Raw genomic sequence first — 27,179 nt, 5'->3', positions numbered from 1 at the left:
GCGGATTGAAGTGCCCATCATCAGGAAAATAGGAAAAATAGGAGCTGCTAAGCAGAACATCAGAACAGGGGTTCCCAACCCCCGGTCTGTGGACCGGTACCAGGCCGCAGCATGCCAGCATCCGGTCCGCACAAACAAGCAAAGCCCCATCTGCGCAATGCAGGCAGCACACAAAACCACGCGTACTCTCCGGTCCACGGAAAAAGTTTTCTCCACGGAACCGGCCCCTGGTGCCCAAAGGGCCGGGGACCTCTGCATTAGAACATCGGCACATCTCTGAGGCGTTAATCTGCCCTGGGCACAGGTAGCGCCTTAATGTACAACCGTTGATTTAGTGACCGAAATTATCAGTGGCCCTGAAAAAAAAAAAGGAACGGATGGCCGTTTTTCACACTTACGACCGTTGTAGCCTCCCCACGGTCTCATGATCCAAATTCGGACGCTTGGCAACTGGCATGTACTTATGACGGTTGCAGGTCCCGGAGTCGTGCGATCCCCTTTTGTGACCTCCTGACAAGCAAAGTCAATGGAGAACCCCGATTCACTTCACACCCGTATTTCTAACTTAACGACGGCCGTGGTTCGCTTAACAACTTCGGCAAGGAAGGTCGTAAAAAGGGGCAAAATTCATTTCTTGCTTAGTGACAGACCTTTTGGGCTCAGCTGCTGTCATAAGTCGAGGACTCCCCGTGTTTTCATATCTTTCCTCCGCTAACGATCAAGCAGCATCGCATCCGTTATCCTGTACGATATATCCGTTATTTGGATTTAGTGCACAACTCAAGGCAGCCTTTGTCACGTCAGCAAAGTTGCTGCTTTGGGACATGCGACAAGGCCTGGCAAGCATGTACTAAGTAAAGGAGTAGAGTTTACACTTCCTTTGTCAAGTGCTCACGGTTGTTATGGATGCTTTTGATGTTAGGCCTTTACAACTGTTTGCTTGAGCTAACAATAAATAATCACTTTGTTTATTGGGGTGTCAAGTGCTCAAGATTGAGAAAGGCTGCAGCTTCACCTGGTCTTTCCCAGGTGAACTGTCTGTCTGGGAAGATTCCTGTATTACAGGCAATAAACAATGAAGTTGTTTACTGCCTATTTACTGCCTGCCAACAAAAGTGCGTATAGTCAAGGCTATGGTCTTCCCAGTTGCAATGTATGGCTGTGAAAGTTGGACCATAAGAAAGGCCGAGCGCCAAAGAATGGAGGCCTTTGAACTATGGTGCTGGAGAAGACTCCTGCGAGTCCCTTGGACTGTGAGGCGATCAAACTGGTCGGTCCCAGAGGAGATCAACCCTGGCTGCTCTTAAGAAGACCAGATCCTGAAGTGGAAACTCAAATCCTTTGGCCACCTAATGAGAAGGAAGGACTCACCGGAGAAGAGCCTCATGCTGGGAAAGGTTGAGGGCAAGAGAAGAAGGGGACGACAGAGAAGGAGGTGGCTGGATGGAGTCACTGAAGCAGTAGGCGTGAGCCTAAATGGACTCCAGAAGATGGTGGAGGACAGGAAAACCTGGAGGAACATGGTCCATGGTGTCACGAGGGGTCGGACACGACTTCGCAACTAACAACAACAACAAAACAATAAAGTAGCTAGATTAAACTCTACTACACATGCGGGTCCGGCTGTTTGCAATCGACAATACAGATCGTCCTCGTCTTACCCCTGCAATTGAGCCCCAAATTTATGTTGCTAAGCGAGGCATCTGCGAGATGAGCTTCAGCCCATTTTACGGCTTTTCTGGCCACGTTCCTTAAGCGAATCCCTGCACTTGTTCAGTACGACACATGGCTGTCAGGCGAATCTGACTTCCCCGTCGACTTTGCTGGTCAGAAGGCCGCAAAAGGGGATCACCTGGCCCCAGGACACTGCGACCGTCTTAAATTCAAAGCGGTTGCCAAGCGTCCGAATTTTGATCCCGAGATGCTGCAACGGTTGTGTGAAAAGCGGTCGTAAGTCCCTTTTTCCCCCCGGAGCTGTGGTAACTCTGGAACAGCCATTCAACGAGCTGTTGTAAGTCGTGGACTACCTATATAATAAACCCCGGAGCTAAAATGTCCCGTGTTGATATCCTTAGTCGTGCGGGCATCAACCTCTCTGTCTTCTGCTAGATCAGTGATGGCGAACCTTTTAGAGACCGAGTGCCCAAATTGCAACCCAAAACCCACTTATGTATCGTCAGGTCCTGGGTGGGCGTGGCCCATTGGGTGGGCGTGGCCCATTGGGTGGGCGTGGCTGCGGTGGTAACGGCAGACTGGGTGGGACTAAAAAGTTCAATCAATCAATTCCAACTTTGCGAGATCTTTTTTTCCCCCGCGAGAAGTTGAATTTGATTGATTGATTGAACCTTTTTTTTTTTTTGCACACGGCGTCGGAGGCCTCAAGCGAAAAGGTTTTATAAAACCCAGCTGAAGGCCTAGGACTGGGGCGACACCGCGCGTGCCCACAGAGAGGGCTCTGCGTGCCACCTGTAGCACCCGTGCCATAGGTTCGCCACCACGGTGCTAGATGGATTTCAACCAGTGGACAAACCCCAAAGCAGGTTGGCACCACTAGGTTGCCACCCTCACCTGGTTGAGTTTCCTTTGAGTCGTGATTCTTCTGAGCTTCTGATGAAGACTTTGGTGCCCCCTGCACCTGAGAAGGCAGAGTGGTTGCATAAATATGTCATTCCCCATAATTGCCATCTTCTGTCTGCAACACATGGTCTCATTACCGGCATTTCATATGCTAAATGATTATTAACGAGCTTCGTAATGAGCGGCAGCAGCAGCCCCCCCCCCGCCAAAGACCCTCACAAGATAATTAGCTCCATGACACAGCGGGGAAAAAAAACACCGGACCACCCCAGTAGATTACAGCACGAGGGGAGACGATAATCGTTAACGAAGTTTCGCATTTCGATGAGCTGTCAAACCAAGTCAAAGGAAGGAAAGGTCTCCTTGCGGCGCAGGCACACGTGCGCCTCTGCGCGCCGAGAGTTGGCCTGAAGCCTCTTGGAGGTGTCTTGTTCCGGAGCCCTCTTGCAACGTTGGCCAAACTTGCAACAGGTTGCCCAAGTGCAGAGAAGAGCAATTAAGATGATTAAAGGCCTGGAGAGTAAAAACATATGAAAAAAGGCATATGCAGGAATTGGGTATGGCCAGCCTAGAGAAAAGAAGGACTGAAGACGTTCCACTGGTTAATTGTCCTCACTGTCAGGAAGTTTCTCCTTAGTTCTAGGTTGCTTCTCTCCTTGATTAGTTTCCGTCTCTTGACGGAAACAGTTGTTGAGACTCTAGAAAGAATACAGAGAAGAGCAACAAAGATGATTAGGAGACTGGAGGCTAAAACATATAAGGAACGGCTGCTGGAATTGGGTGTGTCCAGTTTAATGAAGAGAAGGAAGAGCGGGGACGTGATAGCAGACTTCCAGTAACTCAGGGGCTGCCCCAAAGAAGAGGCAGTCAAGCTATTCTCCAAAGCACCTCAAGGCAGGACAAGAAGCAACGGATGGAAACTCATCAAGGAGAGAAGCAACCTGGAACTAAGGAGAAACTTCCTGACGGTTAGAACAATTAACCAGTGGAACAACCTGCCTCCAGAAGCGGTGAATGCACCAACACTGGAAGTTTTTAAGAAGAGACTGGACAGCCATTTGTCTGAAATGGTATAGGGTTTCCTGCCTGAGCAGGGTTGGACTAGATGACCTCCAAGGTCCCTTCCAACTTTATTATTATTGTTGTTGTTGTTGTTGTCCTGCCTTCGGATGCTTTGGAGAATAGCTTGACACCCCCTCCCTCTTCTTTGGGGCAGCCCCTGGGGTATTGGAAGACTGCTATCACGTCACCCCTGGTCCTTCTTTTCCTTCAACCCTGTGGTACACTGCATCCTTCCTTAGCGATCTTGCTTAACTTTAATCTAAATGTTTATGGTTTTAATGTTTTCTATTATTTTACCTTGTTGTAAGCTTGTTGGATGGTAAACAAATACTCTTCAAAATATCCCAGGTCTTGCCTGAAGCCCAGCGGGCCATTAAGAGTCCTTCCTCAAGCGGAGAAGTCAATTACCCAAACACAGAACGTAGATCTGTCACAGCCAGCCATTGTCCTCCGGCCTCTTTTTCCAGGGAAGCTTGACTGGTCCAGAGTAATAGAGGTATCTCCGAGCCTTTGACAGGAATAGGCACCCAGAGCCAGCTTTTTGCAAATTAATCTGTCATGCCATCCTGGCTGGCATTCAAGGTTGATATTGGAAGAGCTTCACGAGGTCTGTCTCTTGCTGGCTGTCTCTCCCAGGACATAAGAGCACCTGAGCTATGACAGGAGAAGGAGGGAGAGCAGAAGAGAAGAGGGACACAGCAGAAACTATCAGAGCTGAACAGCCAGACTACACGTTGTTGTTGTTGTTAGCTGCGAAGTCATGTCCGACCCACAGCTCCGGGGCAAAAAAAGGGACTTACGACCGCTTTTCACGCAACCGTTGCAGCATCTCGGGATCAAAATTCGGACGCTTGGCAACCGCTTTGTATTTATGACGGTCGCAGTGTCCTGGGGCCAGGTGATCCCCTTTTGCGGCCTTCTGACCAGCAAAGTCGACGGGGAAGTCAGATTCGCCTGACAGCCATGTGTCGTACTGAACAAGTGCAGGGATTCGCTTAAGGAACGTGGCCAGAAAAGCCGTGAAATGGGCTGAAGCTCATCTCGCAGATGCCTCGCTTAGCAACATAAATTTGGGGCTCAATTGCAGGGGTAAGACGAGGACGATCTGTATTGTCGATTGCAAACAGCCGGACCCGCATGTGTAGTAGAGTTTAATCTAGCTACTTTATTGTTTTGTTGTTGTTGTTAGTTGCGAAGTCGTGTCCGACCCCTCGCGACCCCGTGGACCACATTCCTCCAGGCCTTCCTGTCCTCCACCATCTTCTGGAGTCCATTTAGGCTCACGCCTACTGCTTCAGTGACTCCATCCAGCCACCTCCTTCTCTGTCATCCCCTTCTTCTCTTGCCCTCGATCTTTCCCAGCATTAGGCTCTTCTCCAGTGAGTCCTTCCTTCTCATTAGGTGGCCAAAGTATTTTGAGTTTCAGCTTCAGGATCTGGCCTTCTAAAGAGCAGTCAGGGTTGATCTCCTCTAGGACTGACCGGTTTGATCGCCTGGCAGTCCAAGGGACTCGCAGGAGTCTTCTCCAGCACCAGAGTTCAAAGGCCTCAATTCTTTGGCGCTCGGCCTTTCTTATGGTCCAACTTTCACAGCCATACATTGCAACTGGGAAGACCATAGCCTTGACTATACGCACTTTTGTTGGCAGGGTGATGTCTCTGCTTTTTAGTGTGCTATCTAGATTGGCCATGGCTTTCCTCCCCACCTTTTAATTTAATTTAATTTAATTTCCATTTAAGCATTTGTTGTTGTTAGTTGCGAAGTCGTATCCGACCCCTCGCGACCCCGTGGACAACATTCCTCCAGGCCTTCCTGTCCTCCACCATCTTCTGGAGTCCATTTAAGCTCAGGCCTCCTGCTTCAGTAACTCCATCCAGTCACCTCCTTCTCTGTCGTCCCCTTCTTCTCTTGCCCTCCACCTTTCCCAGCATGAGGCTCTTCTCCAGTGAGTCCTTCCTTCTCATTAGGTGGCCAAAGCATTTGAGTTAGACTACACATACCCATGTTCAAACTAGCTACTTTATTGCTCTATGGCCATAATACAGGAATCTCCCCGACTGGCAGCTCTTGCCTGGAAAAAACCCCAGATAAGGCTTAAAGCATTTACGGGTGGTGGTGTGTGTGTGTGTCAGATTTTTTGTACCATGTTTGGTTTAATTTCCATCTTCTGGCATGAGGAGTTCAGACTTACAGGTTGTCCTCGACTTACAACCACAGTGGAGCCCAAAATTTATGTTGCTATGGGAGACATTTGTTAAATGAGCTTTGCTAGGGTAGCCCAGCGGCTAGAATGCTGTATTGCAGGCTGATTCTGCTCACTGCCAGCAGTTCGATCCTGACCGGCTCAAGGTGGACTCAGCCTTCCATCTTTCTGAGGTCGGTAAAATGACCCAGATTGTTGTGGCGGGGGGGGGCAATAGGCTGAAGCTGTAAACTGCTTAGAGAGGGCTGTAAAACAGTGTGAAGGAGTATATAAGTCTAACTGCTATTGCTATTTCTACTGCCACTGCCCCATTTTATGACCTTCCTTGCCACAGTTGTTAAGTGAATCAGTGCAGTTGTTAAGTGAGCAACACGGTTGTTAAGTGAATCCGGCTTCTCCCTTGACTTTGCTTGTCAGAAGGTTGCATTGCGACCGTCATCAATAGGAGCCAGTTGCCAAACATCCAGATTTTGATCCCGTAACCGTGGGGATGCTGCAACAGTGGTGTGCAAAAATGGGCATAAGTCCCTTTTTTTTTAGTGCCGTTGTAACTTTGAACCGGTCACTAAATGAACCATTGTAAGTCGAGATACTACCTGTAACAGGTTCCTCTTTCCAACGTCAGCAGTGTCACCCTCCAAGATCCCTTCTCCTAACCCAGGGGTAGGCAACCTCGGCTGTTTTATGACTCATGGACTTCAACTCCCATAATTCCTGAGTCAGCATAGCTGACTCAGGAATTCTGGGAGTTGAAGTCCATGAGTCATAAAACAGCCGAGGTTGCCTACCCTTGTCCTAACCTGTGGATCGCTACGGTTTTTGCACCCCCAACAATTGATGACCTGACCATCTCTGGGCCAACAGGCTACACTTGAATTTGAATTAGCTTGATATTTTTGTGGGGGTGGGGGGGTGGGGTGTCCTTTATTCTAAAACCACCCAGCTGTTGGAGGCAGTCTTGGAGAGGTCAGCTAGCACAGAGGACCCCAACCATTTGGGCACCAGGGGCCGGTTCCGTGGAGAGAGGTTTTTCCGCCGACCGGAGGGTGCGTGGATTTGTGTGCTGCCTGCATCCCGCAGATGGGGCTTTGCTTGTTTGTGTGGACCCGTTGCTGGCACGCCGCAGCCCAGGACCAGTCCAAGGACCGGGGGCTGGGGATCCCTGAGCTAGCAGATACTGGCTAAACATTTTGCAATATACCACAGCTTTGCACGTTGGAGCGAGAACCCCTTGCCAGCCAGCTCTGCCCTGCCGTGCCTGCTGTTGGAAAGACGTTTAGATCAGGGGCTGTCTTGTTACAGGCTGCAAACACACACACACACACACAAACAACTCCCCCCCCTCCCCTTATCATAGATTAGCTTGGACTTGGCAAACGTTCGAGCTACTCTGCTGCCAGCTCTCTAGTCTATGCAACAGGCTGGAAGAAAACCAGGTTTGGATAGTCAATCCAATCATTTGCATTTCTCTCCCAGGAGGGAAGTTAAAAGGGAAGGCTCCACTGGGGTGAGTCTGATTTACTGAGTGCCTCAAAGCGGTTCATAAACAGTTCACAACACAGCCCGCCCGCCTCTCCAAAGTGGATTATGTCACCGTTGGTTTTCTTGCGCGAGCACCATTCCTTTTTTAATCGGGCATAATACCCGGGCGCGTTCTCATGTTCCACTCAGCAGGATCAGCGAGCAGGGAATATTTATTTATTTATTTATTTATTGCATTTATATACCGCCCTTTCCCTGAGGACTCAGGGCGGTTATTTATAAAGTGCATGGCTGCCTTTCAGCAGGTCATTATGGAGGAGCAGAAGTCACTCTCCTCCTGGCCTGGAAGCTACAACGTTGTGGCGGGGACTGGGTTTCCCCCCCTGCAACAGACAAAACGAGTGCAGAGAAGAGCAACAAAGATAATCAGAGGACTGCAGGCTAAAACAATATCAAGAACGGTGGCTGGAATTGGGTATGTCGAGTTTAATGAAGAGAAGGACCAGGGGGGACATGATAGCAGCCTTCCAGTATCTCAGGGGCTGCCCACAAAGAAAAGGGAGTCAAGCTATTCTCCAAAGCACCTGAAGGCAGGACAAGAAGCAACGGATGGAAACTCATCAAGGAGAGAAGCAACCTGGAACTAAGGAGAAACTTCCTGACAGTTAGAAGAATTAGCCAGTGGAACAACCTGCCTCCAGGAGCGGTGAATGCTCCAACACTGGAAGTGTTTAAGAAGAGACGTGGACAGCCCTTTGTCTGAAATGGTGTAGGGCAGGGGTAGGCAACCTCGGCTCTTTTAGGACTCATGGACTTCAACTCCCAGAATTCCTGAGCCAGCCTGGCTCAGCATGGAAACCTCTCCCTTTCCCCTCAGCACGGGTGGCTCAGGAATTCTGGGAGTTGAAGTCCACGAGTCCTAAAAGAGCCGAGGTTGCCTACCCCTGGTATAGGGTTTCCTGCCTGAGCAGGGGGTTAGACTAGATGACCTCCAAGGTCCCTTCCAACTCTGTTATTCTATATTCTAAACACACTCACCCGTTCCAAAAGAAAAGAATATCTGTAGCTCGGGGTTTGAACTGTTTTCTACGTAAGTAGAAAAACATCCTATAAAAGAAAATGAAAAACAACAAGAGGAAAAACAATACAATAATATAATGGAACACCCCCACACCCTACTCCAGCGACAACACCCGATTTGGCGTTCTTGCCGGAGCGGTGCCTGTCTCATGTAGCAACAGAAATTTGGAGCTCCGTTGTAGTCGTAAGTCGAGGACTACGTCTCCTGAAATTAGAGGTCACAAATTGGTCATTTCTATTTTAAAGTCCCTTTGGCAGGGGCGGCCGTTGAACGAAAAGAAGGAACCAAACTCTGCCGGTGACTTTGGGGGCTTCACAAGACACCCGTCCTCTATTTCATCTTCTGCTTTTTCTTTTCTTTTCTTTTCTTTTCTTTTCTTTTCTTTTCTTTTCTTTTCTTTTCTTTTCTTTTCTTTTCTTTTCTTTTCTTTTCTTTTCTTTTCTTTTTTTCTTTTCTTTTCATTTCTTTTCTTTTCTTTTCTTTTCTTTTCTTTTCTTTTCTTTTCTTTTCTTTTCTTTTCTTTTCTTTTCTTTTCTTTCTCTTCTTCTCTCTCTGCGAACTTCCAAACTCTGGATGCTCCTTGGGGGGAAAGGCGGGGTGGGGGAGGGGGCGCATGGAACATGTGCGGCTATTTCTCGGCAGGCCTGCGAAAACGTCAGATTGCGGGAATTAAAAATGTAAATGACGGGCGTCTAATTAACCAGTTGACAGCGGAGCCCAGCTGCCGGGGACAGTGACAGATTACCTTCTGCAAATCCCTGTCCTCCGCGGCCCAAAACAGACTTAAAAGCCGGGGAGAAGCAGGGGACACCCCTGAAAGAGCAGCCTCCTTAAAAAGCCCAGGTTTCTCCCCCCCCCCCCCGCAGGTAAATCTTTTCACCGCATTAGGGTGGTGTCGAAGCCCCGTTAGCTGCAATAAGGTGTGGGAGCTGAGAGCAGGCAACGCTTGTGCTCACAACCCTGCTCATTAAGTTCCTCCATTTTCTGTACAGCTAAGCTCTCAACGTATGAACAAAAGTGGGACGAGGGTTTGCATTGTTAAGCAAGGCAGGCGTTGAGGGAGCAGGGCCCGATTTTATGAACCTTCTGGTCCAGGGTTGGTAAGTGAATCGCTGCAGTTGTTAAGTGAGTCATATGGTCGTTAAGTGAATCCAGGTCCTCCCCCCCTCCTTGACTGCTTGTCAGAAGCTGGCTGGGGAAGGTCGTAGAGGGAGACCACAGGATCCCCACCCCCACCCCCCGTGCGCGATCCTGCAACCGTCGTAAATACCTGCTCGTTGTCCATTGCTCGAATTTTGATATGGGGCAGGGGTGTCAAACTCAATTTCATTGAGGGCCACATCAGCATTGCGGTTGCCCTCAGGGGGCCAGGTGGGTATGGCCAGGGTGGGCATGGCCTACTGGGTGGGCGTGGCCAGCTCTACATCGTTCGCATCAAGGGTGTCTATGGGGGCCTGGGCAGGAGTGGGACAGATCTGAGGGTCTCTGGCAGAAGGAGGGTCTCTGGGCAAGGCAGTGGGGGCCGTTCCCTCACTGTTTCCAGGATGGCTTCGTGGGCCACATGAAACCACTTCGCGGGCCGGATCTGGCCCCCGGGCCTTGTGTTTGACATGTCTGATATGGGGGAATTCTGTAACCGTTGTAAGGGCAAGAACTGGTTGTAAGTCACCTGTTACGGTGGCATTGCAACTTTGAATGATTGCTCAGTGAATGGTTGTAAGTCAAGGACTATCCGAGAAGTATGCTAGATGTAGTGTTCTCTACCCCAGGGGTCTCCAACCCGCAGACCGCAGCTCCATACCAGGCCATGCCCGATTCAGAACCGGGCTGCACGAGTGATTGGCTGGCACACGTGTGCTCCTTGACTTGCGCGAGCAACAGGCTGGTTCCCCTCTCCTTCCCCCCTCCCACTCGGGCTGCCAAGCCATCAAGTTTGGGTGCCGCTGCTCTAGCCAGAAATGGGGAATCCATGGGCCTGTATCTTTTCTTGCGGTCATCTAGATCAGAGGTCCCCAACCTTTTGGGCACCAAGGACCGGTTCCACAGAGAGAGGTTTTTCCGCAGACCGGAGGGGGCGCGGTTTTGTGTGCTGCCTGCATCGCGCATACGGGGCTTTGCTTGTTTGTGCGGACTGGTTGCTGGCATGCCACGGACCGGTACCGATCCACAGACTGGGGGTTGGGGATCCCTGATCTAGATGTTCTGTTTACTCACACTGGAAATGATAAGCAAAACACATGTTTGGAAGAGTGGGCGCCCGTTAGCGAAATGGAAATATAGAGGGAATGTGTGCTAATGGGGCAGCCTTGGAGTGCTCAGTGTTAAGGTTTCAACTGACAAACCCAAACAAACAAACACCTTCGCGACATTCCAATCTCTTAATGTAAAACTTTATTGACTACATCATTTTGGCAGGTATGAAAGCAAAACCAGCTCTGGCAAAGCCCAAACCACACCCCTATAGCAGGGGTCTTCAAACTTGGCCCTGTTGTGACGTGTGGACTTCAACTCCCAGAATTCCTCAGCCAGGCGTGGAATTCTGGGAGTTGAAGTCCACACGTCACAAAAGGGCCAGGTTTGAAGACCCCTGCCCTATAGTAAAAGTATAGAATTCCCTTTCCCATCCCTGAACAGCTCACATTGCCCAATTGGGTGCAATCATATTGTTATGAGAAAATGTCTCCGAGGAGAGTCAGACACCTGATGAATCGTCCTTGATGCTCAAGGTCTGCCTTCTTAATCTTTGTAGCCTGCATTCCAATTCCCCATCCTCCCCCCAAGTTCATTGGCAAGGTAGGAAGCAATAATGGTTGCACCAGCAAAGCGAGCTTCAAGCTTGACACTCAGTTCTCAATACACTTTATCAAAACTTCGAGCAATGGATGGGAACTAATCAAGGAGAGAACCCGCCTAGAACTGAGGAGAAATTTTCCAACAAAGAGAACATTTAATCTGGAATGGCTTGCCTCCAGAACTTGTGAATGCTCCATCGCTGGAGGTTTTTGAGAAGAGTTTGGACAGTCATTTGTCTGAAATGGTATAGGGTCTCCTGCATGACAGGGGGTTGGGCTAGAAGACCTCCAAGGTCCCCTCCAATTCTGTTATTCTGTTGTAGGTGCTCCAACCCTGGAGACTTTCAAGAAGAGACTTGGCAGCCATTTGTCCAGAATGTTATAGGATCTCCTGCTTAACAGGGGTTGGACTAGAAGACCTCCAAGGTCCCTTCCACTGTTATTCTGCTCTCTGTACATCAAGCTTTTTTTTTTAACGGGGTTCTCACCCTTTTCCTTTTATTCCCCACCAGGTACTACTCAGATATAGGCAAGATGCCAGCGATTAGCGACCAGGATATGAATGCGTATCTAGCTGAGCAGTCACGTATGCACATGAACGAGTTCAATACCATGAGTGCACTCTCCGAGATCTACTCGTACGTGGGCAAGTACAGCGAAGAGGTGAGCGTGGGGCAGTCAGACCTGGCTGTCCCGAAGGGTGAACTAACACTTTGTTTCGGCCTTCAACCACTTCTATGGCATTTTTGTGACTTGGGGAAATAAAAGCCAGAGGACAATTGTTGTCGATTCCTGGCATAAATGTTCTGCAAATCATTTCCTGGAATTTCCTGGAATAGAGTTTCTCTACCTTAGCGATTTAGATGGGTGAACTTCACAGGGCTGGTTGGGGGATTCTGGGAGTTGAAGTCCACTCATCTTGAATCCAAAGGTGCTTTTTCAAGGAAGCAACTGGACTTCCTTGTTTTTCTTTGAAGACATTTCGCTTCTCATCCAAGGAGCTTCTTCAGCTCTGACTGGAGGGTGGGGAATGGGAGGACTTATACTCCTTACAGACAGCTGGTCATTTGCATTCTTTTAGAGCAGGGGCCCCCAACCTATGGGCCGCAGCCTGGTACCGGGCTGTGGGCTCTTGGCCAGTGGGGTACAGAAATGGCTGGCCAGGGTGTGCATTTGTGGGCGCTCATTCCCTCGCACTCGCACCCCCATTTGCATATGCACGTAGGTGCGAATGGAGACGCTAGCATGGTGTGTGTGTGTGTGTGTGTGTGCAGGGCCCGTTTGCGCATGCACAAATGGGCGCTATCTGCTGCTGGGGTGTGCCAGCACATGCCCCATGCACGAACACGACCGCTGCTACTGCACCAGTGGGTGTGGTCTTGTTTGCGTGCGTGCATGCACGCAGTAATTTGGAAGCTCTCCCCGCTGGTCTGCGAGCCTGGAAAGGTTGGAGAGCTCTGTTTTAGAGAGTCGTTGAGGCCATTTGAAAGCTTATCTGTTCCAAGAAGCCTCCACACCCATTTGCACTGCTCAGGTGACCTTGGGAACGTAACAACTCCAGTCTGATTCCTCTCTTGACGACTCCTCCAGCTTTGCCTCTCCTTCTCCTACAACTCATGCTTACGGACCTTGAAGAGACCACTGCCCAACCTTTTGTAGGTTGGTGGATCTGTTGTAGGTCCCCAACCTTTCTCAGTTGGTGGATCGGAGGGAAAGAGAGGGGGAAGCATTTTACGCATATGCACGCACACATTGCAAACAGGGCGGCGCTAGCCCTGCCCCATTTTTGCACCACGTGCTGCACTGTTTTTTCACCAAGTGGCGCGCACCCCATTTTCAACACAGCCGTGGTGCTAGCACAAGTGGGGGTGAGGGCACACAGATGTGTGCGCACCGGCCAGCCTGTGCCGCAGCCCTGTGGCCAGCAGCCCAGGCCCTGGTGGTAGGCCCTGGCCCACAGTTTGGGGACCCCTGCTCTAAGATGTATCCATCCATACATACGTACTGTCATGCCTCCGTCAGAGCCTGAATCTGCGGAGGAAAATGAGCTGGAATGGGACCCTATGGAGGTCAAGGGTGAGGTGTCTGTGGCTTCAGAGGAATATGGAGAAGAGCAGGCCGAGGCCGGCCAAGGCCCTTCAGGATTGGGACAGGATGAACAGGAGAGACAGAGTTCAGGCGATGAGCAAGGGCCACCCCCACCTGGTCCTAGAGCACGGAGAGTGGAGAGAAGGAGGGAACAACAACGCAGGCAGGCTCAACTACTCGGGAGAAGAGCGTCCCACCCCTCTCCACAAGGCACACCTGGAGACTGAGACTTAAGGAGACGCTGTGGGGAGAGGCATTTGTCGGGAACAAACGCTGATTCCTTGGAGTTGTGTGTGTTGTTGCTGATCTCTTGTTCTGTGACCTCTGCTTGGAAACCCGGAAACTCTGACCATTGGACTGACTGAGAACGTTGCTTGGATGTTCAAAGACCTCAGATTGTATTTTGGCTTCTCTTCTGAAACTGCTCAGGCAAGCTTGTATTCCCACAGACTCCTTAGGTTTATGATGTATGTGTCATGCCTTGTTATCTCCGTGGCCTTGAGTAAATTCCTCTTCTGATCAGACTGTCTGTGAACCTACTTGCAGCCAGAGTTGGCTGAAGGGGCGTGTGTCTTCTTTTGTTGGAGGCTTGCCAGAAACGTGGGAGCCTTTGGGGAAAATGTTGAGCAAGTAAAGGGCGGTTTGAATTGACAGCTGACTGCATTGCCTCTGTGCTGTGCCCTGGGTCATCACCCATCCATCCATCCATCCAGTACATCCATCCATCCCTTTGGTGGCCCTTTTCAGCTGGACACGCGTCCCGTGCACTACTAACGCCTTTCTCCTTTCTCCCTTTTGCACAGATCCTTGGAGCCCTTGACCAGGACGACCAAGCCGGCAAGCAGAAACTCACCTACAAACTTGAACAAGTTATCACCCTCATGAGCATAGACAGCTGAGAACTGCCCCAACTAGAGGACTTTTCCAGGAGGGATCGACACAAACAGATGAACACAAAGAACACACAGACACACGCACAGACACGCAAACGCAAAACACACACACACACACACACATAAAACCAAGCCGTGCCTCAGTCCACTTTTATCATCAAGTGCAAGTTTCCAACCGGCTGCCAAGGAGGGTCGCCAGAAGACGCTTTGAAGTCTCTGAGCCTCGACCGCCCGCCGGAACTACCCAGTCCTCAAGGATTTGAGGAACGTCTCTTGAGTAGGACTCCGCAAAAGGCAGGGACGGTCCAGGTGGGGGCCCGGTTCTGTCTGCAGGTTCCTCTTCGGTGGCCACCCGAATGTACCACTGCCTGCTCCGTGAAGCGAGCAGGAGTAACCTTGGGGTTCACCTCCACCATGCTTTGCTGCTTTGATGGCATGCCATCCTCGAGCTCGCCAATGCCGAACGGAGCCCAGGGTTGACGCAGAAGCTGTGCCGGGAGAGGATTGCTCTCTGGCTTTCAGAAGTCCCCACCCGTGTGTGGGGTGTGGGTTGGGGGGGGGAAACAAACACAAACAAAGACACAACTTCTTCTCCAACGGCTGCCTCTCCTCAACCTTTGCCCTGAAGCGGAGGAATGGAGAGGTTGCCGCAGAGGAAGGTCATGGAAAGAAGGCCTCTCGGTGATCTGTGAACCGGGAGGATTGTCCACCCATCTCTGGAGATTGGGTGGAGAAGCGAAGTCTGCCTTTTTCCCTCTTCCCCTCTTCTGATTTTCATACGGTATCCTTCTTCTTCTTCTTCTTCTTCTTTTTTCTTCCCCCTGTTTGGTTTGGTTTGGTGGGTCAATCGTGGTTCCTTGCGTTGGCCGGGTAACGGGAAGAAGAGCCATTCTCCCAATCTTAGGTCATCCGCGCCCCCCACCTGTTCCTTCTCCAACTACGTGAAGAAGCACTCCAGGTCCTTCTGCTTCTGCTCCTTAAACCAGCGACGTTGCATCTGCTGGGGGAAAGCCAACTCAGCCTGAGTTGGGGCCTGCCCTTGAAGACTCCCCAAAGGATCTCTCCTATTTTACTTCCTGGATTGCCTTCCTAAACCACAAAGGCACAGCCAAGGCCCGGATAATGAGAGCCAGCGTTATATAGATAAGGACGAGGTCCTAGCCCGGAATTGGAGGTGGGGAGGCGGAAGAGAAAGAGTTTCTTACTTGGAGTGTGTGTGTGTGTGTGTGTGTGTGTGTGTGGTCACCGGGCCTTTCCCAACGAAATGGAAGTTGCAGTGGCCGTAATGTAATCCGTTCAATTTCCTACCGGGTTTTTCCCCCTGTGAAACCATCGTTACAGCTGGAATAATCAGCCAATCGGAATAGGAGCCGGAAGGGACCTTGGAGGTCTTCCAGTCCAGCCCCCTGCTCAAGCAGGGGACCCTGTGCCATCTCAGACAGGTGACTGTCCAGTCTTTTTCTTTAAAAAAAACCTCCAGTGATGGAGCGCCCACGATTTCTGGTGGCAAGCTGTTCCACTGGTTGATTTTTCTCACTGTTAGGAAGCTTCTCCTTAACTCCAGGTTTCTTCGCTCCCTCCCTTTCTTTCTTCTTTCTACCTTTCTTTCTCTCCTTCCTTCCTCCCTTTCTTCCTTCTTCTCTACTTCCTTCCTTCTTCCTCTTATTTACCTCTCTCCTTTCCTTCCTCCCTTCCCTCCCTCCCTCCTTTCATCCCTTTCTTCCTTTACCTTTCTGCTTTCTCCCTTCCTCTCTCTCTCTCTCTTCCTTCTTTCCTACTTTCCGCCTCTTATTTTCCTCCCTCCCTCCCTCCCTCCCTTCCTTCCTTCCTTCCTTCCTTCCTTCCTTCCTTCCTTCCTTCCTTCCTTCCTTCCTTCCTTCCTTTCATTCTGATTTGATCCAGGAAAACATCTTACACTTCTCTGTGCCAATAACAACAGCTCCAAACTACAGTAGCTGTGATCAAATCACTCCGTGTCTGAATTCAGTGTTCCGCAACTTCTTTCTCCAATTTTCAGCCTCATTTTCCTACAAATTCCGCTGAGATCTCGGCTCCACAACTGTGCATTTTGCACGGACTTGAGCAGGGGTCCCCAGCCTCCAGTTTGTGGACCGGTACCGGGCCGCGGCATGCAAGCAACCGGTCCGCACTAAACAAGCAAAGCCCCATCCGCGGGATGCAGGCAGCACACAAAACCACGCCCCCTCCGGTCCACGGAAAAAACCCCTCTCCACGGAACCGGTGGTCCCTGGCGCCCAAAAGGTCGGGGGTCTCTGATCTAAAGGGTCCTCTCACTTTAAATAAATCCAGAGCTGTGTGAAATTTAGCAAGCTGCAGATGGATGCAATTGCTGTACAGTACGTGGAAACCAGTAGGAAAGTGAACAAAATCCCAGGGATTAACCTCTCTATTGTTACAGGCAGTTCTCGACTTATAACTGCTCGTTTAGTGACCGTTCAAAGCTGCAACAGCCCTGAAAAAAGCGACTTGAGGACCGTTTTTCACAGTTACAACCGTTGCAGCCTCCCCGTGGGCAGGTGATCCAAAATCCAGACGCTTGGCAACTGGCTCCTATTTATGACAGTTGCAGCGTCCCGGAGTCACGTGATCCCCTTTTTACGACCTTCTGGCAAGCAAAGTCAATTGGGGGGGGGGAGAAACCAGATTCGTTTAATGACGTTACTAGCTTGACAACTGCGGTGATTCGACGTAGCCACCGTAGCAAGAAAAGCCATAAAAATGGGGCAAAACTCCCTCGATACCCGTCTTGCTTAGCCAGATAAAATTTTGGGCTCAATTGTGGTCGTAAGTCGAGGACTGTGTGTGTGAGAAACTTTGCGTTCAGTAGACCTGTTCTTTTGTTCAAGAGCTTGACTGTAATTCTGGATACGGCATGCTGAAGCTGGTTTGTTTGAAAATTTGGCAGCCCAGTTCAAACTTCTCGGTTAATTTTTCATTGCGGATCGTTCTCCCCTGGGTTACTGGCTTGCTCCCACCCTGCCCTTTTTGTGGTTTAAGGTTTATTGTGTGAAGCGACACTGGAAGATGAGGCAGTTCGGTAACTGGGTTTAACGTGTGTGTTGTGCTTCGGAGAGTGTGACAGGATTCACACAGCTTCCTCAGAGTGTGAAATCAACGCCTCTACGTGTCTTTGCACCATCCTTTGAATGGTAGGATGAGCACCTGGGACACAAAATAAACCGAGATTAACCCTAGCCAGGTTTACCAGGTATGTGAACGGAGACGCTTGATCCACAAAGACCTTGATGTGTGTGTGTGTGGGTGTGGGTGTTATTTAATCACCTTCAATGTGGCTGGTTTAAGGCGCAATCCAGAAAAATTCAGGAACCCAGGTAAAATTTAGGGTTCCATCCTACATCCCAATTTTTTTTTCCCAGGAGGCAACTGGACTTCCTTGCTTTTCTTTGAAGACGTTTTGCTTGTCATCCCAGAAGCTTCTTCAGCTCTGCCTGGATGGGGAATGGAAGGATTTATACTCCTTACAGACAGCTGGTCATTTGCATTCTTTCAGAGAGTCATTGAGTCCACCTGGAGGTTGATCTGCCCCCTCAGGGTCACCGAGAAGCTTCTTCAGCTCTGCCTGGATGGCAGGGAATGGAAGGATTTATACTCCTTACAGACAGCTGGTCATTTGCATTCTTTCAGAGAGTCATTGAGTCCACCTGGAGGTTGATCTGCCCCCTCAGGGTCACCGAGAAGCTTCTTCAGCTCTGCCTGGATGGCGGGGAATGGAAGGATTTATACTCCTTACAGACAGCTGGTCATTTGCATTCTTTCAGAGAGTCATTGAGGGCACCTGGAGGTTGATCTGCCCCCTCAGGATGCAAATGGGTGTGGGACCTTCTTGGAACTGCTGAAAGGACCATGTTGTAGACTGGTGATAGATGATGTCGTATGCCTCCCCCTATGTTGAGGGAGGGATGTTCAATTTGGAGATAGATGGCCTCTTTGACTCTTCTTTCAAACCAGCGGTTCTCCTCTGTCCAAAATGTGGATTTTGATAAACCTCCAAGTGGCCTCAACGGCTCTCTAAAAGAATGCAAATGACCAACTCTCTTCAAGGAGTATAAATCCTTCCACTCCCCACCCATCCAGTCAGAGCTGAAGAAGCTTCTTGGGTGAGAAGCAAACGGTCTTCAGAGAAAAAACGAGAAAGTCCTGTTGCCTCCTGAAAAAGCATCTTTGGGGATAACCATGACCTGGATGATGGAGAATCTCCGTAGACATTCCATCCCACCCTGAATAAAGAAAACTGAACTTCCTCCAGACTGGTTTTCATCCCCCTTCATCCCATTTCCAAGGATTCTGGGAGGCAGTTCAGAATTCCAAACGCAATTTTTAATTTTTGCAGTCCGAGATCTTCCCACCCGCAAAGAAACTCTTGATTCTTTTCCCGTATGAGGACTCTCAAGATTTTTTTTTTTAAGTGCCATTTACCTGATATGAATTTAAAAAAAAACCTGCATGGCATTCGAAGAGCTACAAGCAGTAATTTCTTACCAAGACTCGCGGGAACTACAGGAAATGCAAAGACTACCTTGCCGTACCAGGCGGAATTTGAGCCAATATACTTGTAGTCCTCGGCTTATGACCATTTGAAGTTACGTCAGCAGGGAAGAAAATGAGTTACAGCCGGCCCTCGCACTTACGACTGTCCGACTGTTGCAACATCCAGGGCTCATGTGATCACCCTTTGCAGCCTCTCCAGCCAGCCTCTGACAAGCCAGGTCAATGGGGGAGCTGGATTCACGTTAGCGGCCGCACGATTCATTTAACGACTGCACTAATTCGCTTAACCACCATGGCAAAAAAAGGTGTGACTCACTTAGCGACAGAAATTCTGATCTCGAGGGTTGTCGTAAGCCGAGGACTACCGGTAATTGTTTATGCCAGCAACAGAACACCCTGGCGATTTTTAACCGTGTTTCGATCCTGTGTGCCGGTGTTTCTCAACCTCCGCAACTAAGAGGTTTTGGACTCCAAGTCCCCAAATTCCCCAGCCAGCATGGAATGGGAATTGGAGTCCACACATCTTCAAGTTTGGTATTACAGGTCAACCTCTGCCTGATTTAGTAAAATTTCTATTTTGAACAGGAAGTGTTGGGAGAAGGTCTCATCTTTATAAGACAGTATTACAAAAGAGCCACAATAATAATGATGATAATATTGATAATGAAAACAGCACAGCCTGGATTGCAAATGTGCAGGCTTCGGATGATCGAAGTCTGCTGCTTTTCTTCCTTTTCCAGTTATTTTATTTTTTTGTTTTAAACCTAATATCTTGAGTTTCCAAACCCAAACCGTATCACGGAAATGATGAGTTCTTTCAAACAGGATCCTGGTGTTAACTTGGTAAAGCTTCTGTACCTTTGTTATACTTAATTGTATACCTGTGTTTGTAAATATAAGGCATTCCTATTTTGCAGTCCAGAACAGAACAGAACAAAACAAAACAAAACAAAAAAGCTATTTGTAATATAGAATAAAGTTTATTTAAAAAAAAGATAAAAATCAATTCCATTGTGATCATGTGAGTCCTTCCTTCGAACTCTTTGTTGGTGAAAGACGAAGGCAGAAAAAGTAGGGTGGCCTAACCCATCCTGTACATGCTCTTTGGATACTGTATGGATCAAGGAAATCGGAGGGAGGGAGGGAAGAGAAAGACAAAGGGGGGGGGGAAGAGAGATGTTAGAGACAGATGATAGAGACAGACAAAAATGGAGAGATGGAGAGCTAGGCGGGAGAGAGATGAAGGATAGATGGATGGATGGATAATAGATATAGAAAGGTAAATAGATGATAGGCATGATATAAATAGATAGAGATAGGATAGAGATAGATGATAGATAGATATAATAGATAGATAGATAGATAGATAGATAGATAGATAGATAGATAGATAGATAGATAGATAGATAGATGATAGATAGATAGATGATAGATAGATAGATAAAGACAAATGATAGATGATAGAAAAATACAGATAGATAGATAGATAGATAGATAGATAGATAGATAGATAGATAGATAGATAGATAGATAGATGATAGATAGATAGATAGACAGACATTAGATAGATGAGAGATAAGACAAATGATAGAGATAGATAGATAGATAGATAGATAGATAGATAGATAGATAGATAGATAGATAGACAGTTAGATTAGATAGATGAGAGATAAGACAAATGATAGAGATAGATAGATAGATAGATAGATAGATAGATAGATAGATAGATAGATAGATAGATAGATAGATAGATAGATGATAGATAGATTAGATAGATGAGACATAAGACAAATGATAGAGATAGATAGATAGATAGATAGATAGATAGATAGATAGATAGATAGATAGATAGATAGATAGATAGATAGATAGATAGATAGATAGATAGATAATAGATGGATGGATGGAAGGATGGATGGATGGATGGATGGCAGGCAGAGAGATGATAGATAGATAGATAGATAGATAGATAGATAGATAGATAGATAGATAGATAGATGATAGATACATAGATACATAGATGATAGATAGTTAATAGAGAGAGAGAGAGATGGGAGAGAAATGGATAGATGATAGAAGATAGATAAACATGATGAGATAAAGAGATTAGATAAAGACGGACGGATGGATGTTTAGAGATAGAGATAGATGAGAGATAGAGAGAGAGATGGGGGGGTGATAGAGAGATGGGTGATAGGACGGACGGATGGATGGATGGACAGCCAGAGAGAGAGAGACAGGAGATGCAGATCTTCCAGTAGCGAGAAGCGTTTCTCACAAAGACGTAACACAAGCCTACCAGAAACTCGCCTGGCTGTCCACTTTTCTATCAACCTCGTCTGAGATGGAAAATGAAATGGTGTGTAGCCCTTCCCTCCCCTTCCATCCCAGAAAGCCTTCTCCCCTTGTTGGCCAGTCATGCTTCTCTTGAGTAGGGAGAGGCCTCGCTCGACCGCAGGGCCAAACAGGCACCCTAAAACAAACGGTTCACTTTTAATCAGGGTGGTCTGCTCAAGAAGAGTTGGGGTGCTGGGTGCCACTAAATTGCTGGCCTGCAAAAACCCAGAGAACCCCAGCAATTGAGTATAGGCAGTCCTGGACTCACAACCGTTCGTTTAGCAACCATCCAAAGTCATGATGGCGCTGGAAAAAAAAGCGACTTAGGGTTGTTTTTCACACTTAACGACCGTTGCAACATTCCCCCACGATTACGTGCTCCAGATCTGGACATTTGGCAACTGCCTCGTATTTATTTATTTATTTATTTATTTATTTATTTATTTATTTATTTATTTATTTATTTAAATCCCATTTATATCCCGCCCTTCTCCGAAGACTCAGGGCGGCTTACAATCTAAAGCACAAATCAATGTGCTTAGCAATAGCCTTCATTCTATGTATATGCCTGCTTATTAGGGCTTTCACACACACCCCAAGCGGCATTATTACAAAGTCAGCTTAATTGCCCCCAACAATCTGGGTCCTCATTTTACCTACCTGGGAAGGATGGAAGGCTGAGTCAACCTTGAGCCTGGTGGGACTCGAACCTGCACTAATTGCAGGCAGCTGGTGTCCCCGGCGTCGCGTAATCCCCATTTGTGACCTTCTGACAAGCAATGTCAATGGGGGAAGCCAGATTCACTTAACAACCGTGTTCCTAACTTAACAACCGCGGGGATTTGCTTAGCAACTGCGGCGGGAGAGGTCGTAAAACGGGGCAAAACTTGCCACAGCTGTCTTGCTTAGCAACAGAAAATTGGGGCTGAATTGTGGCCGTTAAGTCGATCGCTACCTGTTTAGGAAGATAACTTGAGATTAGGATGCAGGAGCTGATTATACTTTTAATTAAAATCGTCTTACTTATTTATTTATTTATTTATTTATTTATTTATTTATTTATTTATTTATTTATTTATTTATTTATTTACTTACTTACTTACTTACTTACTTATTTGACTTATATACCGCCCTATTCCCATAGGACTCAGGGCAGTTTACAGGGCAATTAAAACCATACAGTACAAAAGTTAAAATAAATTTAAAATAATTAATTAAATTTAAGCCCAAAAGTTAAAACTTTAAAACCCAATTAAAAACCCCTCAGTCTAGGCCAGACAGCTCAAAGAGCCAAGTTTTTAGGTCCCGGCGAAATGAACGGAGGTTGGGGGCAGTCCTAAGTTCCATAGGAAGTTGGTTCCAAAGGGCAGGCGCACCCACAGAGAAGGCCCTCTCTCTGGGAGTCACCCGCCGGCAATCCTAGCTACCTTCTGGGTTTATTCTCTGCTTTATCCTTGCCCTGGTTTGACTTTTGTCTTTCTTCCGGCATCTTTTGAATCTGTTTCTTCCTGTTGTGTAGTGGGTTCTTTGGAAGCAGGAGGCGAGAGGAGAGGGTTCAAACAGGAACATTGCTTTATTGAAGTAACAAGAACAGAACTGAATCAGAGGCTTCTGCGCAGCTACTTATACGGTTGGCCACTAGGTGGCGGCCAATAGGTTTGAAGGAACCTATTCCCGCCCCAGAGCCAACCAATGATCGTCCTGGAGACTGCATGTCTGGGCAGTCAGCGACCGTTACAAAGACACCCTAATTAAGCAATCTTAAGAAGCTTTCAAAAGACACGTGAAAACAGTTCAAGTAAAAGGCCCAATACATTACACTTCCCTTTCCAGATTTTCTGTTGGCTACATTTGTGAAACTTCCAAAAATCCCTTTTCTCCACATTGAAAAGATGTTGTGCACCGGCCAAGCCAGAAAGCTGATTGCAATAAAGGAATATTATTTCCCTTGCCTTTTATTTAGTTATTCCACACCTCCTTCCCTTCAAAGGTCTTTGCAATACTTCCATTCAAACAGCATTTTTAACTAAAAGCTATAAGTGTGTGTGTGTGGGGGGGGGGGAGAAACAAGAGCTTTTAATCTCGGTTTTCCAGATGTTTTGCCTCGTCGGGTTTAATTTACTCTGCCGTCATTATTCCTCCGGAGGGTGATTTCCTTTCTTCTTTTCTTTTCTTTTCTTTTCTTTTCTTTTCCTGCCTGTCCCAGGGCCTTTTAATGGCAGATTTGTAAAGTGTGGGGTGAAAGCACAACAGATCACGTTGGTTATTGTTATTTTCCAGCAGCGGGGGAAAAAATAAAATCAAAAGAAAGACATGGACCTGAGAGGGGAAAAAAAAACATGTAAAATCAGGACGTACAAACCGATAGCTTTGATTTAGGAGCTGGGATTAGACTGGTCCTAGCTTAAGAAGCTAACCGTTTCAAGGACTTTGGAAGACTCTTCAATCAATCAATCAATCAATCAATCAATCAGAATACAGCTGGAAGGGACCTTGGAGGTCTTCTAGTTCAGCCCCCTGCTCAAGTAGGAGACTGTATACCATTTCAGACAAATGGCTGTCTAGCCTCTTCTTAAAAACCTCCAGTGATGGAGCACCCACAACTTCTGGTGGCAAGCTGTTCCACTGGTTAATTGTCCTCCCTGTTAGGAAGTTTCTCCTTAACTCCAGGTTGCTTCTCTCCTTGATGAGTTTCCATCCCTTGCTTCTTCTCTTACTTTCTGGTGCCTTGGAGAATAGGTTGCCCACCCCCCCTACCCCCTCCCCACTTCCTCTTTGTGGCAACCTCTCAAATATTGAAAGACTGCTATCATGTCACCCCCCCTCCCCCCCATTCCTTCTTTTCATTAAACTAGATTTATCCCAGGCTTTTGATCTGTACTGGATCTGGGGAGGTGGATAACATCAAATATCTGCCCCACGTCGGGGGGTGGGGTGGGGTGAGGTGGCTGTTTTGTTTTAAGTCACGTTAGAAAGCCGAGTCTCATTTCTTTCTTCCTTCAAATTATATAAAGATGGTTAAGACCCTTGAGGCTGTGAAACTCAGCCTCTGCTGACTGCAGGAATCCTGATTTAAGTATCACGGACAGATGGCTCTCCTGACTCCATTTGGACCCCTCTAATAAAGGGAAAGCCAGCACGGAGTCTGCTGGAGCCCCCCACACACACCCCCACACCCCCACGGTCAATCTGCTGTTAAACGAGGATGCTTTGGACGGTAAAAGGCGACGGAGTCGGCCGAGGTGGTAAAATTGTCTCTTTTATTATTTATTTATTTATTTATTTATTTATTTATTTATTTATTTATTTATTTATTTATTTATTTATTTATTTATTTATTTATTTATTTTTGGCACTTATATGCCGCCCTATCTCCCGAAGGACTCAGGGCGGCTAACAACAATAAAAACAACAATACAAAAATTTAAAAAGAATTAAATAACAGCCCCAAAATAAATTAACTACAGAGTTAAAAATTAAAACATATTTAAAAACCCATCGTCAATCCAGGTCAGCCTGATGGAAGAGGAAAGTTTTGAGGTCGCGGCGAAAGGACCGGAGGTCCGGGGCCATCCGAAGCTCAGGGGGGAGCTGGTTCCATAGGGCTGGCGCTCCCACAGAGAAGGCCCTCCCCCTGGGGGTCGCCAGCCGACATTGTCTGGCCGACGGTACCCTGAGGAGGCCCTCTCTGTGTGAGCGCACAGGGCGATGGGAAGTCGTCCCCGGCAGTAGACGGTCCTGCAAATATCCCGGGCCTAAGCCATGTAGGGCTTTAAAGGTAAGTACCAGCACCTTAAATCTCGCCCGGAAGACAACTGGTAGCCAATGCAGCTCACGCAGGAGGGGTGTAATATGGGAGTATCGGGATGCTCCCATCACTACCCGCACGGCCGCATTATGCACCAGCTGGAGCCTCCGGGTGGTCTATCCGAGAGGTAACGAGTGCATGTGTGACCGTACGCAGGGCATCTCGGTCCAGATAGGGGCGCAACTGGTGCACCAGGCGAACCTGGGCAAATGCCCCCCTGGCCACGACTCCAATATGATCTTCAAAACTGAGTCGTGAGTCCAGGAGGATGCCTAAATTGCGCGCCCTATCAACGGGAGGCAACACCTCTCCTCCCATAACCAAAGATGGAACCTCTTGGACAAGTCGAGATGCCGGTACGTAAAGCCACTCAGTCTTGGCCGGGTTGAGCCGGAGCCTGTTCTTCCCCATCCAAATCCGTACCGCTTCCAGGCAACGGGACATCACATCGAGGGCATCACTGGCTTGGTTCGGGGTGGAGATAAAGAGCTGGGTATCATCGGCATATTGATGATACCTCACCCCAAAACCACGGATGATCTCACCCAGCGGCTTCATATAGATGTTGAACAGGAGGGGCGAGAGTACCGACCCCTGAGGCACCCCACAACTAAGGGGCCTAGGGGTTGACCTCTGCCCTCCTGTCAACACCGTCTGCGAGCGGCCCGAGAGGTAGGAGGAGAACCACCGTAAAACAGTGCCTCCCACTCCCAACCCCGCAAGACGTCGCAGCAAGATACCATGGTCGATGGTATCAAAAGCCGCTGAGAGATCTAAAAGGACCAGGACAGAGGAATAACCCCTGTCTCGGGCCCGCCAGAGATCATTCACCAGTGCGACCAATGCCATCTCCGTGCTGTACCCGGGCCTGAAACCCGATTGGTACGGATCCAGATACTCAGTTTCCTCCAGGACCAAAGGGAGCTGCCATGCCACCACGCTCTCAACGACCTTCGCAAGAAAGCGAAGGTTGGAGACAGGACGAAAGTTGTTTAAAATAGCTGGATCCAAGGCAGGTTTCTTGAGGAGGGGCCTTACCACCGCCTCCTTCAAGGCGGGAGGGAAGCACCCCTCACTCAAGGAAGCATTTATAACTGCCAGGAGCCAGCCTCGTGTAACCTCCCGGGCCGCATAAACCAGCCAGGAGGGACACGGGTCCAACAAACACGTGGCGGCACTTAATTTCCCCATGATCCTGTCCACTTCATCCAGAGTCACAGGATCAAACTCTTCCCAGATATTATCGGCCAAACCCATCGTTTCCCCTTCGTCAGACACTGCCCAGTCGGAGTCCAAGCCAGCCCGAATCTGAGCGATTTTATCCACTTTATTAACTGAAGAGAAGAACTTATTCCACTTTTGTTTCCACTTGGAAACCATTTCTGGATTTAGTACTTGAAACTGAGAAAAATGAAACTTAAACTTTAGGTTTGTTTGGCAAATAGAATGATTTTGTTGTTAACGAAATGGCCTGCAAGATTTGGAAATGGGAAACAAAAAGTTCAGGTTGTAACTTCTTTTTGTGTACTGATACACTAATCACTAGCAGGGACGCGGTGGCTCAGTGGGTTGGGACGCTGAGCTTGTCGATCAGAAGGTCGGCAGTTTGGCGGGTCGAATCCCGAGTGCCGCGTAACAGAGTGAGCGCCTGTTACTCGTCCCAGCTTCTGCCAACCTAGCAGTTCGAAAGCACGTAAAAATGCAAGTAGAAAAATAGGGACCACTCCGGTGGGAAGGTAACGGCGTTCCGTGCGCCTTTGGCGTCTAGTCATGCCGGCCACACGACCACGGAGACGTCCTCGGACAAGCGCTGGCTCTTCGGCTTTGAAACGGAGATGAGCACCGGCCCCTAGAGTCGGAAACGACTAGCACGCATGTGCGGGGGAACCTTTACCTTTACCTTACACTAAACACTGCTTTCCCCCCTTTTTATCTCTCTCTCTCTCTCTCTCTTTTCTTTCTTTCTTTCTTTCTCTTTCTTTCTTCTTTTCCTCCTCCCTCCCTTTCTCCTTCCTAGTCCTTCCTTTCTTCCTCCCTTCCCTTCCCTTCCCTTCCTTTCCTTTCCTCTCTCTTTCATTCTTTTATTTTATCTGATAATAAACTCTAATAAAACTTTTTAAAAAGATTAGATTTTCCTGCAGTCAGTACAAATCAGCCCTTCTGTAATGTCCACTCTCCTCCTCTTTGAGCTAAGAGCATTAAGTAGAGCTTCTCTTTCTTCTTCTCAGCTTCTTGAGAAATGCCACCAGTGCTTCCCCTCCTCCAGCAATCTTTTCTCAAGCTTAAACTGTAATGTTTTATTTATTTTATTTATTTATTTTAATGT

General features: G+C 48.2%; 1 protein-coding gene and 1 long non-coding RNA gene across 2 annotated transcripts in view; one reads left to right on the top strand and one right to left on the bottom strand.

Moving 5' to 3' along the window:
- Positions 1–14,184, top strand: part of PLXNA4 (plexin A4) — a gene marked incomplete at both ends in the record, with an annotated part of 438,455 nt that extends 424,271 nt beyond the window's left edge. Inside the window, 2 exons of the mRNA XM_081331751.1 lie at positions 11,710–11,860; positions 14,089–14,184. Coding sequence (XP_081187877.1) covers positions 11,710–11,860; positions 14,089–14,184 — 247 coding nt within the window. The remainder of the gene's footprint in view (positions 1–11,709; positions 11,861–14,088) is intronic.
- Positions 8,753–27,179, bottom strand: part of LOC308670313 — a 605,733-nt gene continuing 587,306 nt past the window's right edge. The window contains exon 2 of the long non-coding RNA XR_014026990.1: positions 8,753–8,945. This is a non-coding gene — a long non-coding RNA (uncharacterized lncRNA). The remainder of the gene's footprint in view (positions 8,946–27,179) is intronic.

Source organism: Vipera berus, assembly GCF_964194415.1.
Source record: "Vipera berus genome assembly, chromosome: 6".
Taxonomy (NCBI): domain Eukaryota; kingdom Metazoa; phylum Chordata; class Lepidosauria; order Squamata; family Viperidae; genus Vipera; species Vipera berus.
Note: the sequence above shows the minus strand (reverse complement) of the source record. Positions and strands in the feature narration are given on the sequence as shown.